Genomic DNA, 13,333 nt, shown 5'->3' on the forward strand with positions numbered 1-13,333 from the left:
TTAGTACTGTGTAGTACCTCCCTGTATAGTACTGTATATTACCAACCTATATATAGTACTGTACCTACCTGTTTAGTACTGTGTAGTACCTACCTGTATAGTACTATAGTATCTACCTGTATATAGTACAGTACCTACCTGTATAGTACTGTATATTACCTACCTATATATAGTACTGTACCTACCTGTTTAGTACTGTGTAGTACCTACCTGTATAGTACTGTACCTACCTGTATAGTACTGTATATTACCTACCTATATAGTACTGTATATTACCAACCTGTATAGTATCTCCCTGTATAGTACTGTGTAGTATCTACCTGTATATAGTACAGTACCTACCTGTATAGTACTGTATATTACCTACCTATATATAGTACTGTACCTACCTGTTTAGTACTGTGTAGTACCTACCCGTATAGTACTGTATATTAACAACCTGTATAGTATCTCCCTGTATAGTACTATAGTATCTACCTGTATATAGTACAGTACCTCCCTGTATAGTACTGTATATTACCTACCTATATATAGTACTGTACCTACCTGTTTAGTACTGTGTAGTACCTACCTGTATAGTACTGTATATTAACAACCTGTATAGTATCTCCCTGTATAGTACTATAGTATCTACCTGTATATAGTACAGTACCTCCCTGTATAGTACTGTATATTACCTACCTATATATAGTACTGTACCTACCTGTTTAGTACTGTGTAGTACCTACCTGTATAGTACTGTATATTAACAACCTGTATAGTATCTCCCTGTATAGTACTATAGTATCTACCTGTATATAGTACTGTACCTACCTGTTTAGTACTGTATATTAACAACCTGTATAGTATCTCCCTGTATAGTACTATGTTGTACCTCCCTGTATAGTACCTCCTTGTATAGTACCTATACATAGTACTATATGAGTACCAACCTGTACAGTAGATCACCTACCTATATAGTACCTCCCTATATAGTCCTGTATAGTACCTCCTTGTATAGTACCTACCTGTATAGTGCCTCCCTATATAGTCCTGTATAGTACCTCCTTGTATAGTACCTACCTGTATAGTACTTACCTGTATAGCTGGTTACAACTTGTACACTTCACTTGATCAGCAAGTTATAAACTGTTTATCTAACAACTTTGACCCTGACAACTTTGTGGTTTACAAAGTTCATGTAATTAATTATTATTTAGTTGCAAAAAAGGTTTTAATGCTTACAGCATTTGCATTATTTCTTTTGCAACATGGGCAAGAGGGGATGATGGGCAGGGGCAGGGGGAGGAAGTGATGTCACACGCTGGGTTTTGCATGGACTTAGTTTCACTCTTCTCTTAAGTTTTTAGCCTCATTTGAAAATGGGTCCTTTAATACCACTGCCATAACAGTTAAACTGCCTCTGGCATTTAATAGGTTCTTGTGGTACTGTAGATCACTGGAAATTTGAGTTATGCAAGTGACTTTTGCACACTTGTTTCCTTCGCTAGGGTCGGCGAGTAGATTACATAACACACAGGCTAACGTTCCAGGCTAATCACCTTGAAAGGTGAAGAAGTAGGCAGTGGAGAAAAATGAGTGGCAGTCTTACTAAAGGGAAGATTTTCAAATGTTGAACATGTATGGTTGATTTTGGAGAAAGAGCAAGTACTATAGGCAATTGACCCTGAAATAGGTCGGTTGTGGAGGGGGGGGGGTGTGAGAGGAGGGGGTGCACAGTGCTAAAATGCATATCAACTTCTGTAGGTTAGGAACAGACATGTAAGTATCGTCACTCATAAATACCCAAACAGTGAGATTTGGGTATTTTTGTCAACATTAATTGTCAAAGTTTGTTGAATTACTCCATTGTCTATCAGTGGCTGAGAACACACAGTGGTACTACTATCCTCTCTATTGTTACTCGTTATCCTCTACTTAAGACCCATCTTTTCACTTGTTCTTTTGTAAATTAATCTGCTTTCTTTGTAAAGTGCCTTGAGCAGTGACTTTGGTCTGTAGCTGATTTGGCCCTATATAAGTCTCATTTATTATATATATTATTAATAATATTATTATTATTAATATTATTATTATTATTATTTTCCTATCCACAGAATCTAACAAGGAAGTCATCGTCAACAGCGACACCCTGCCCGTGTTGATTCGTCTCCTTGGCAACAGTGACCTGGAAGTACAGTGTAATGCTTGTGGCTGTATAACAACCCTGGCTACCTCAAGTAAGCACCTTTAATTTGTTAGCTTTATGAGATATTCCGCCATTGCAATCTGGTCCATTCTTTAAAACAAGTCATCCCTCAGTATATATCCAAATTTAGCATGCATGCTTCAAAAATTTGATAGTAGTTCAACGTAATTAAAACGTATCCGAGAGAAAATAACGGACGTAGAGGAGAGTTCGGTTCGACCGTTAAACATATCTAAGAGAGAAACAAATTCTCCAAGGGTAGCATTAAATATGCCGGCTGAAATTTGGGACATGAGTGACCATTAATTGATTGTCTAGCATATTTTGGGGGCTATGTACCGATGGGCTTAATCAACTTTTTGAGTTAATTAGTCTACAGAACTACTACTGCCGGACGTGACTATGGAGCAACCGGCAAAACAAAGCGGTTACAAAACGGTTACAACTAATTCAAATTTAATCATGTTAGGACTGGGAGTTGTGAACATTATACATAGTAGCTGTGTCTGTTATAGATTAGGCCTAACGTATGGTTTGTGATGTAGGTCAGTTGTAGATGTTTGAGTATGTATGTATGCGTGTATATGTCTGTTTGTGTGTACAGTGCGTAGGTCTGCGGTTCGTTTCAAGCCTAGTAGGCATTAATCAAGTTAAGTATGTTCTGTATGTATGAACTGAGGTGTCGGTCTGCGTGTCTGTAAGGGTGTATGTGTGTATGTATGTTTGTGTATACAGTGCGTGGGTCTGCGGTTCGTTTCAAGCCTAGAAGGCATTAATCAAGTTAAGTATGTTCTGTATGTATGAACTGAGGTGTCGGTCTGCGTGTCTGTAAGGGTGTATGTGTGTATGTATGTTTGTGTATACAGTGCGTGGGTCTGCGGTTCGTTTCAAGCCTCTATTGTAGGTATTAATCAAGTTAAGTATGTTCTGTATGTATGAACTGAGGTGTCGGTCTGCATGTCTGTAAGGGTGTATGTGTGTATGTATGTTTGTGTATACAGTGCGTAGGTCTGCGGTTCGTTTCAAGCCTAGTAGGCATTAATCAAGTTAAGTATGTTCTGTATGTATGAACTGAGGTGTCGGTCTGCATGTCTGTAAGGGTGTATGTGTGTATGTATGTTTGTGTATACAGTGCGTGGATCTGCGGTTCGTTTCAAGCCTCTATTGTAGGTATTAATCAAGTTAAGTATGTACTGTATGCGTGTATGTATGCGTGTATGCATGTTTGTGTAAACAGTGCTTGGGCCTGCAGTTCATTTCATGCCTAGTAGGTTTTCATCAAGTTGAGAATTCAATTCATCAAACCACGTCCGTTTCTATTTTCACGAAAAATGTCAGCATTTCACTCGATTAATTTGATTCGGAACTCAACTTTTCGAAATCAATACCTAGGCCCCGAAAAGGGATGGAAAGCCAAGGGAAACTTGTGGAAAATTGATTTTTTTTTTTTTTTTGGCCATCCAAGAACTTTGCATTTTGCTCATTCAAAATTTGCCCAAATTTTCTTTACAAAAAGGGTAATGGACTTCTTTATTTTGTCTTTGAATTAGCCATGGACAAGTCAGAGAATTATATTTTCAAGAGAAGCCAAACTTTTTGATGCGTGCAAATTAGGATAGCCATATAAATGTACACTGCACTGTATGTACCTAGTCTAAAGCATTAATATTTGTTTGGAAATGTACAGGACTTGCGCAGGTGATGTTCTTCATTAATGTGATGCTGCATCTACATTATATGCTACTGTGATGCCATAAAATCTCTGTGGTGCTAAGCATCTATATAGCATGTTCAGTTGTGATGCTATATAGCATGTCTATGATGATAACCATCTACAGTGTGTGATAATATACGATCTATATAGTGTAATATCTATGTGATGCTATGCTTCATGATGCTATAGCATCTCTGTCATGCTATAGCATCTCTGTCATGCTATAGCATCTCTGTCATGCTATGCATCTTTGTGATGCTAGTATATGTGCAATATGCTATGTATCAGCATCTATGTCATGCTACAGTGCAAGATGGCAAGAACATTTTGTGCTCATGGATGTTTTTAAGCAGGTTGGGAGAAGGTACGTTGTCAAGACAACCAGCTGATGTATGTCCAGATCCCCCCCCCACTTCCACGTCCTCAAATCCAGTAGAGACCATGTGTCACAAAGCGATGATTAATAAGGTTTTAAATGAATCATAAAATGTAATTTCTGACCCTAAAGCTTTCATAACAATCATCATTAAGGTGAATGTAGTTTTCATGTGACGACATTTTCCATCATTCCTTCATATTCCATTCAAATGAGATCAAATCACTCATATACGTCTTGTGTGGTATTTTAGATTCTTCTTCCAAAGAACTTCAACATAAAAACTTCAACATAAATCTCAATACTTGAACCGCATCATTCCGAGAATGGTTTCCTGGTCGCTAGGCAACAGTCGCAAGTCTCACGTTCTTATGTGCAGTTAGTAATTATCTGCTCTCGGAAGGTCAAGAGATCTGGGTATCCAATGAAATATTTCTGACGTTTCTTTTCGAGTGTTCCATATTTTTGCCTCTCTGTGTGACCTTCAGAAAGTGAAGAAAAAATTTGAAAGAGTCTATTTATAGTATAGTCTGCAAAGATTTTCACAGAGTTGAAGCTCTTTGAACTGATTGTGATTCCTGAAATGTTAAGTGAAGAATCCGGGTGTTTCTATGGAAGGCTGGAAGGGTGAACTATAAACGCTGATGGCGTGGAATGATTGCGTGACAAAACAATATGTATTGAATAATTTTCAGTTATTCAGTTATTATGATCTCTATAGATTCAGTAGTTTGTATTAGTGTGTGATCAAATGTAGTACACAAGACAAAGAATTATTAGAGGCAGATGGCAAGGATGAAGGATAATTGGGGAGGGGGAAGGGGGAGGGGGAGGGGGAGGGATCAAATGTCGCACAATTAAGACAAAGAATTATTAAAGGCAGATGGCAAGGATGAAGGATAATTGGGGAGGGGGAAGGGGAGGGGGTGCAGATGAGAGGGGGGTGATCGGAATTCTTCAACTTCTACAGGTTAAAGCGCAATAAATAAACTTAAACCTGTTTTGGTAAAATTTTTGTTATGAGGCTTCTTTATTTTGCTTTGGTCATTCTTGTCATTTTGCGAAAGAAAACCATCCACAAGAAATCGGTTCAATGTATTGATTAATTGCTTTAATGTCCTGTTGGTCCATTTTCATGACTCCCACACAAACCCACTCAAACCCCCTCCTCCTCCTCCCCCCAAAAAAGCAACATTAAAAAAAAAATTAACCTATGTACTTTGAAATTCTAAGAAACACTAATTTGTAACAAATGATTTCTTAATTTGCATATGTAAATTTCAACTTAACTGCTTCCTGTACATTTATCAGAGTTTGCAATTTGAGAAGGAAATAGTTTTTGTTTATGTTGCCCCAACTTCCACCTTCCCTCCTCTTTTTCCCTGTCATTCCCCTTCAGTGAATCAAACTGACTAAGTTTTGTAACAAGGATTCACATTTTGTGGGTATCACACAACCATCACTGTGATAGCAAAATTTATAATTTCCATATGCAGTATGTGACAACTGAGCATTTAATTTTTTGGTTTTCTTGCTAGGGACTTCTTTACAGAACCTTTCATATTGAGCTGCGACTTCCACTCACTTTAGCTAGATGAATCACCATGTTTTATTTAATTTCTTGTTTTTCCTGTTACAGACAGAAACAAAAGTCAGATAGTTGCATGTGGAGCTGTCATCCCTCTCATCAAACTGGCAAAAGAAAGTGATGTAAGGGTTCAGAGAAATGCAACTGGAGCACTTCTCAACCTCACTCACTTAGGTAAGTGATGGAAGTGTGTAGTGACATGCAACAGGGGGGCACTTTTTAACTTCACTCACTTTAGAGAAGTGAGGGAAGTGTGTATCTAGCAACATGCAACATGGCACTACTTAAAACTGATTTCAGTAAGTGATGTGAGGGGTCCAGAGAAATTCTCTAAGGGCACTTATTAACCTCACTCATTTCAGTTAGTGATGTGAGGGGTCCAGAGAAATTCACTAAGGGCACTTATTAACCTCACCTATTTCAGTAAGTGATGTGAGGGGTCCAGAGAAATTCACTAAGGGCACTTATTAACCTCACCTATTTCAGTAAGTGATGTGAGGGGTCCAGAGAAATTCACTAAGGGCACTTCTTATCCTCACTGATTTCAGTAAGTGATGTGAGGGGTCCAGAGAAATTCGCTAAAGGATGTTTGTAATACCACATAATACAAAACTAATATGTAATAACTGACATATCTCTTTCTGTGATTGGTCGTCCTACCTGGACTTGAAACTCTCTTTTTTTTCTTAAGCTGAATATTGTCTTCCTTGTTTTAAAATCAGGATTTTCCTCATATTTGCCTCAATTTTCACAGAGAAGAACCGGGAAATTTTGGTAGGATGTGGCGCGGTGAAAGTCTTTGTCGATCTTTTATCCTCTGAGGACACAGACATACAGTATTACTGTGCTGCAGCCATTTCTAATCTAGCCGTCGATGAGAAGCACCGTCCATTCGTGGTCCGAGAGGGAAACCACAAAGTACTCAAGCTGTTGATATCACTGTTAGACTCATTATCCGATAAGGTGAGTTTTCAATTTTTTGTAATTTTTTTTTTCTTTGTAAACCTCGTAAACGTGATATCTCAAGAAGGGAATCATGGGCAGACCTCATATTTGGTGTGTCGGAGTACCACATTGTGTAAAAGAAGCCTACTGTTTTTGATGGAGGGCAAAAGTCATTTGGGGTCACCATGGGTCAAAGTGTAAAAACCTTGTAATCACGGTATCTCAATACTGGAAGCTTGGCTCTAATGTAGTGTATAGAAGTACCACATTGAGTTAAAGAAACCTTTTGTTTTTGGTGGAGTTCATTTGGGGTCATCAGAGGTCAAATCGTGAAACTCTTGTAAACCTATACACCTTCATTATACATTACGTCAGATTCATGTTACATCATTGATACCATAATGCATTTTTGCATTCTGGTTGAGATTTTGTTTTGTCGACAATATCACATTTCTTTACGACATTATCAGAGAATAATGAGTCTTGTTATATTTTTTTCAGTCTGATTTCATGAGAGGTCATTTTTTGCTTTGTCATTGCAGAATTTTATGAATATTTACTTCTTATTTCACTCAAAGACTATAAGAGTCTAGAAGACTAGAATTGTTTTTCAAATTATAGACTGTGAAGTGAAGCAAAAAAGATTGTTGCAAAGTTCAGACAATATTGCATTATTGAATTTCTATCACGGTGAAAAACTTGTTCACCACGGAATTATCATAACTTAAAAGTGTTGTATAAATATAGTTTTTCCAAAAATGCCTAAGAATTGGATTTTTTTTGTCCATTTTCAGTCTACTCCCTCTATTAAAATGACCAATATATGTTACAATTGTGCAAAGAGTGGTTATAGCAGAGTTTTGTGTACAAAAATCCTTCATATTGTCAGTATTTTGTGATAAACAAAATTGATAAACTTAATAAATATAAGCAACTATTGGAGGAGTAGTTTTTCCCTTTCAGTAATTATATTCCTGATTTTTAAAGGTAGCCTCTTAAAGGCAAGTCTTCAAGTTTCAAGTTGATTTAGAATCCAAATTAATCTCAAAGGGAGGGATTGTATTTCATTGAGCTAATATATTAAATTTACAAACAAAGAAAATTAAATTTAAAAAATTTAAAAAAAAATTTACATTGACAAACAGAAGTATAGAATAAGTAAGCAGTGCAAAAAGTTCAGAATGCCAAACTAAAATTCAACAGAATTTACCCCCAAAAAATGCAACACATCGCAAAAGTGAAGATTGCACGGTAAAAAAAAAAGAGACAATTCAGGCACATTTTGAAATATGAAAGCTTCCTTCAACTGTCCTTGATACAGCTTTTAATCATAGAAAACCCCTCTTTCACTCGTCACCTTCCCTCACGAAAGCCTCCCGGGAGATGATTGAAAACTTTATGATCAAGGTGAAATGCTGATATTAAAGAAAGCCACGTAAGTCTGTCACGGGAGAACGTTAAGGAGTCTTTTAATCAGAATATCCGACCTTCCTACAATGTTCTACCTTTTTCTGAAGACCTTTTCTTTTACGACTCGCGAAAGGTTGAGAGGGAGAGAAATTTATTTGAACGCAGTTCCAGGGTGCCTATAACCAATCCAATTACCGTCCGTGAACCACCCATAGATGCCAAAACAATTAGCAAACCGGTTTACAGGTTCACGGACTAGTAATGTCTACGTTGTAACGTATTATGAAAAAGCCAGGAGGGGTATATGCCACACCTTTGATATAAATAAGGACGGCAATCAGAAAGCGAAGTTTTATAATTATCTAATGAAAGAGTAAAAATCAAAATAAAATATCACTGTTAGCAAACTGCTTATCCACTAGAGAGCCTGTGTAAGAGAATGTGTAAAAGTAAATTGGCCTGACGAGTTTCGATCCTAGCAGGATCTTCTCCAAAGGCTGAATGACAAGTAACAGTAACAGAAGGGACAAAAACATGCACAAATTACAGACAGGTTAATGAGCAGGGTGAACACAAAGAGAGATAGATGTAAGGGGATTAGTAGACAAGGGATGGAGAGAAGAAAGAAAGAAACCAATAGGGGAAGAGGAGAGGTAGGAGATAAACAGTGGAGGGACAAAGAGAGGATTAAGGGAAGGGGGTAGGGAATAAACTGGAGAAGGACAAAGACAGAAAGGTGTGGAGAAAAAATGGTGGAAGAGAGCTATGAGAAGAAGAGTGAATATAATGAAAGAGTAACGTTTATTCCACAATCTGGGCATCAGGCATGAAGCAAACATTTCTGTCTGGTTGGTTAGAGAGCACTGCATTCCTTTACAGAGGCAAACTGTCTCTTGTTCATCTCAAAATGGTGTCTTAGTCTCATAATATGGTAATACGAGGTCCCATTTTGTGACTGAAGGTTAGAAGTCTCAGTTGAATGTTAAAAGTCTTGTGTCAAGGTAAGGCCTACTCGCACAACTCTACAACAGTGAACCCGCTGGTCGTTGGTAACTGGTTCCACCCACAGCAAAGGCCGAATGAGCATAATTCAAACAGCTGCTCCCAGTGCACACTACAGTGTGCTCATGTCCACATGTCTCATGATTAACTTCCCATAGTGTGAAGCAGCCCATAGGGTGCTACACCTCTTGCCTCTTCATGGAGTACCTTGACTAGTGGCTCTTGTGTGATCTCACATTCACCTGACTGACTGACTGACTGACTGACTGACTGACTGACTGACTGACTGACTGACTGACTGACTGACCAACATTCTAAAACAATAAGCATTCGAGTTAACACGCATGCTACCACTCTTTCACTTGAAATAACCTCCTAGCCCAGGGAGTAACTTATGCCACATCTGACTAGTGGTTTGAATTTGTCTACACAGATGTTATTCTATGGGGGATGTGGTGGATGGGGGGGGGGGGGGGGAGGAGGAGGGGTTGTACACTGAAATGGACTAGATTCAGTATGTTATGAAAAATAAACTTCACAAATCTGAAATATTCTATCATAGAGGGATCCATATTGACTATTATCATAGAGGTATCTGTGGTGACAATGACTTTGTTTGATTCTAATTGGCAGGTTGTTAACTGTTTAAATCAAGTCGAGAACATTTTGTGTCCCACAAATTATGGTAATTGGGTTTTGTATTTAAATTTGCATTTATCGTTGCATTGTACGCCTACTTTTATTTATCCTGATGTCTAATTGTGGTGGAATAAAGTTATGATCAGACGCCTTAGATTTCCTTTTGATATTGATTAAGTAACGACCAAATTGTCACAGATTCGATGGAAATATGCTAGAGCTGTCAGTATTGAAGGCAGTCAGTGTTGCCCCCAAATATGCTATACTGTCAAATAATGGTCACCCAATTTTCAAATTTTGGCAATCATTTCACTCAGCCACTGTAAAAATAGTTACCAACTCTCAGATATTGAATTGTCTATTTTTAACACTCCTCAAATAATTGTGAGAAATTATTTTGAGGATCAGAATCTCCAGGGAAGAAAGTACTTTTGAAAAACCTTTTAGCGACTTTGAGCATCATGATAAAATTCGGGGCCCAATACTGTTGACCATTTTAAAGCAAATCCCATCCTGTCCTTTGTTCATAACGAAACCTCTCACTCGTCATCAAAGAAACACGACAGTCAGATTCTGAGAATCTGCAAACATTCGACCTGAGCTCGAAGGATTCTTATTATTCAGCAGAAGAAACCAGGAAATTTCCAGTATTGTGATAAACAGTCTAATTGGTGGTTGAAACAATTGCCATGGAAACGATTTGATAATTAACAAACTCTGTTGTCATATATAACAAGATAAAACCTTTGAAACATTGTAGGAGGTAGGGATACATAAAAATATTGTTTATACAGTAACCACAGAAGTTTTATTTTGGAATATGATACCTGAAACAAAAAATTTAAAAATGAAGTTTTAATATCAGAAGGGAAAAGCAGAAGTTTATACTATGTTGCCAGGGTAACGTTGTAATTTATCTCCTTTGAATCAAGTCACAGAGTTAATTGTGTAGTTTATACGAAGATGAGAGGAAACTGTATCTTAGAAATCGATATGGACAACAACAACCAGAGACTTACCGATGCGACATAAAACATGTGACTTGAAAAGGAAATGACTTTGGGGAACCAAAAAAGGGGGGGGGGGAGGGAGAGAGGAAAACGAACATGTATACAAAATGAAATTGCGGCTGGTTTCTTTGAAAATCATTCCTCCAAGGCAATGAAGAAATATGAAGATATTTTACCTCCATCAGTGTTGGTCTGTACTAGTAACTACAAATTATAGTCTGTATTTCATCTGCCGTAAGATTTTGTTAGACTATAGGATGTTCACAATTGTCAAAGAAGTAATGTGTTGTCAAGCTAAGACAACACTTTTGTACTACTTTGTATATTATCTTTTCTGAAATATAAATTATCAGGTCAAAGTCGCCATGACTTTACTACATAGTTTCAGTTACTGTTGGAGCTCCTTAGATGTTTTGCTTTTCTTGTTCCCTTTTTAAAAATTTTTTTTAGGGTTTTATTGTTCTTATTCAAGTACAACTTGTAGTAATAATCCAATTTTGTTGCACTGTCATTGAACTCTGTTTTTGTTGTGTCCACCCTTGTGCTACCATACCTTATGAAATCTTTGTTATGCTAATGCACTTGATGGCAGCCATCACAGCAACCATCACCGCAACCATCAAAGCAACCACCACAGCAACCATCAAAGCAACCATCAAAGCCATCACAGTAAACAGAAGAAATATCTGTTGTAGGTTTATATACAAGGATAAAGTTTGAGTTATACCTGTCACTGGGTCAATTAACCCACTAATTAGCTTCAGCTGCCATCACAATTTGCTGACAGTATGAATTAGAAATTATTAGTGTAAATGACAATTTCAGCCCTGGTTCTTGTTTGCAAAAGTATTGCAGGTAGCTAATATCTGTTACATGTAGGGAAAAGGCATTAAAACACACGATATGTAAAGAATGATGAGAGGAATTTTAATATAGGACAGATGTAGGTGTTTAGGTTCGGAGGTGAAGGTCAGACCGACTTCCACTTCAACCGAGAAATTAGATCAGTTTTGCAAGCCAACGCAGCAAAGATACTTCCTGCCTTCCAAGAGACTGCTACATTTCAAAGACATGTAGCAACTTCATAGTGATTTTGCTCAATTTTTGATATGCTTGTAAAAAATGATAAAGAAATAAAAAATAATAAATTAAGATATACAATAAAGATATAAAATAAAAAAAGCAGAAGCAGCAAAAAAAAATTAATTAATTAAAAACAAAATTATAAAATTAAAAAAAAAGAAGATAGTCTTGTAATGACATGTTAACACAGAGCCATCTCTTCATGAGTTAGTTGATATCATATCTTACATGCTGTTTGATTCTACGATCCCATAACATTGTAGGTCATTAGCTTTACTATGTGTATTTCATTCCAAACAGTTGAGTTACTCACAAAAATGTTAAATAATTGTCCACTGGAGCTTCTCCAGCCACGCCCAATATCCACAGAGGGCGCTCTCATATCAGTCCTATCTAGTTCCGCTGACCCTGACAAGCTGCAGTCTCACAGTGCAGATCATAACAGTAACATGAGTTGATCACTATACATTTTTCTTTTGTAATCATTGAAGAAGAGATCTTTTTGAAGCTTTTTTTTCCAAATTTGAAGTCCAAATACTGTAAAGCAGCCATTTTAAGCAACCTAACTTGTGTTTTCTAAAGCATTTTTTTTGTTTGGCCAAACTGCATAAGTTTGACCCTTGAACTTAAGCCGATCACCCAGGGCGTCAGTATTCGTCATATGGCGTGTTGGCATGTATGCGAACGCCTCCACATGATCTTATTACCCTGATTCAGAGATGTGTAAACAGTATCTATGGTTGAAGCGCATTTTAACCAATATTGACAGCACCCTTAGTAGAAACATGCTGGATAGCCAGCCCAATGCATTCAGAAATGTTTTCAAAGCTTCTACGAGAATTTGTTTTTTCTTTATTTCTTGCTTGCAGGTCATCTGTCAGGCTTGTTTTGCCCTTAGAAATTTATCATCTGAAGGTAAGAGGAAATTTAAATTTTGTTGTTGTTGTTGTATGTTATATTTGTTCTGTTTATGCTATGCAAAGTGCTATGCAAAATTGCTATGCAAAATGGGCAAATTCCTATACAAAATTCAAAGATGTATTGCAATCGTTGTAAACAGATGCCATAGTATTAGTTTTTTATTGTACGTTATGTGTCTGTTTGTTCTGTCTATGCTATGCAAAATGCTTTGCAAAATGCTTTGCAAAATGCATTGTAAAATGGGCAAATTGCAATACAAAATTCATAGATGTATTGCAATCGTTGTACACAGGTGCCAATTATTAGTCTTTTATTGTACGTTATGTGTCTGTTTGTTCTGTCTATGCTATGCAAAATGCTTTGCAAAATGCTTTGAAAAATGGGCAAATTGCAATACAAAATTCATAAGATGTATTGCCATCGTTGTACACAGGTGCCATAGTATTTTTTTTTTTGT

At 37.1% G+C, this 13,333-nt stretch overlaps 1 protein-coding gene across 3 annotated transcripts in view; it reads left to right on the forward strand.

Moving 5' to 3' along the window:
* The window catches only part of LOC139985236 (uncharacterized), a 64,069-nt gene that overhangs the window by 38,532 nt on the left and 12,204 nt on the right, over positions 1-13,333 (forward strand). For all 3 annotated transcript variants that reach the window (XM_071999504.1, XM_071999506.1, XM_071999505.1), the window contains exons 5-8: positions 2,097-2,219; positions 5,918-6,040; positions 6,621-6,829; positions 12,825-12,870. In XM_071999504.1, the coding sequence (XP_071855605.1) occupies positions 2,097-2,219; positions 5,918-6,040; positions 6,621-6,829; positions 12,825-12,870 (501 nt within the window). The remainder of the gene's footprint in view (positions 1-2,096; positions 2,220-5,917; positions 6,041-6,620; positions 6,830-12,824; positions 12,871-13,333) is intronic.

The sequence above is a fragment of the Apostichopus japonicus genome, chromosome 17 (assembly GCF_037975245.1).
Source record: "Apostichopus japonicus isolate 1M-3 chromosome 17, ASM3797524v1, whole genome shotgun sequence".
Taxonomy (NCBI): Eukaryota; Metazoa; Echinodermata; class Holothuroidea; order Aspidochirotida; family Stichopodidae; genus Apostichopus; species Apostichopus japonicus.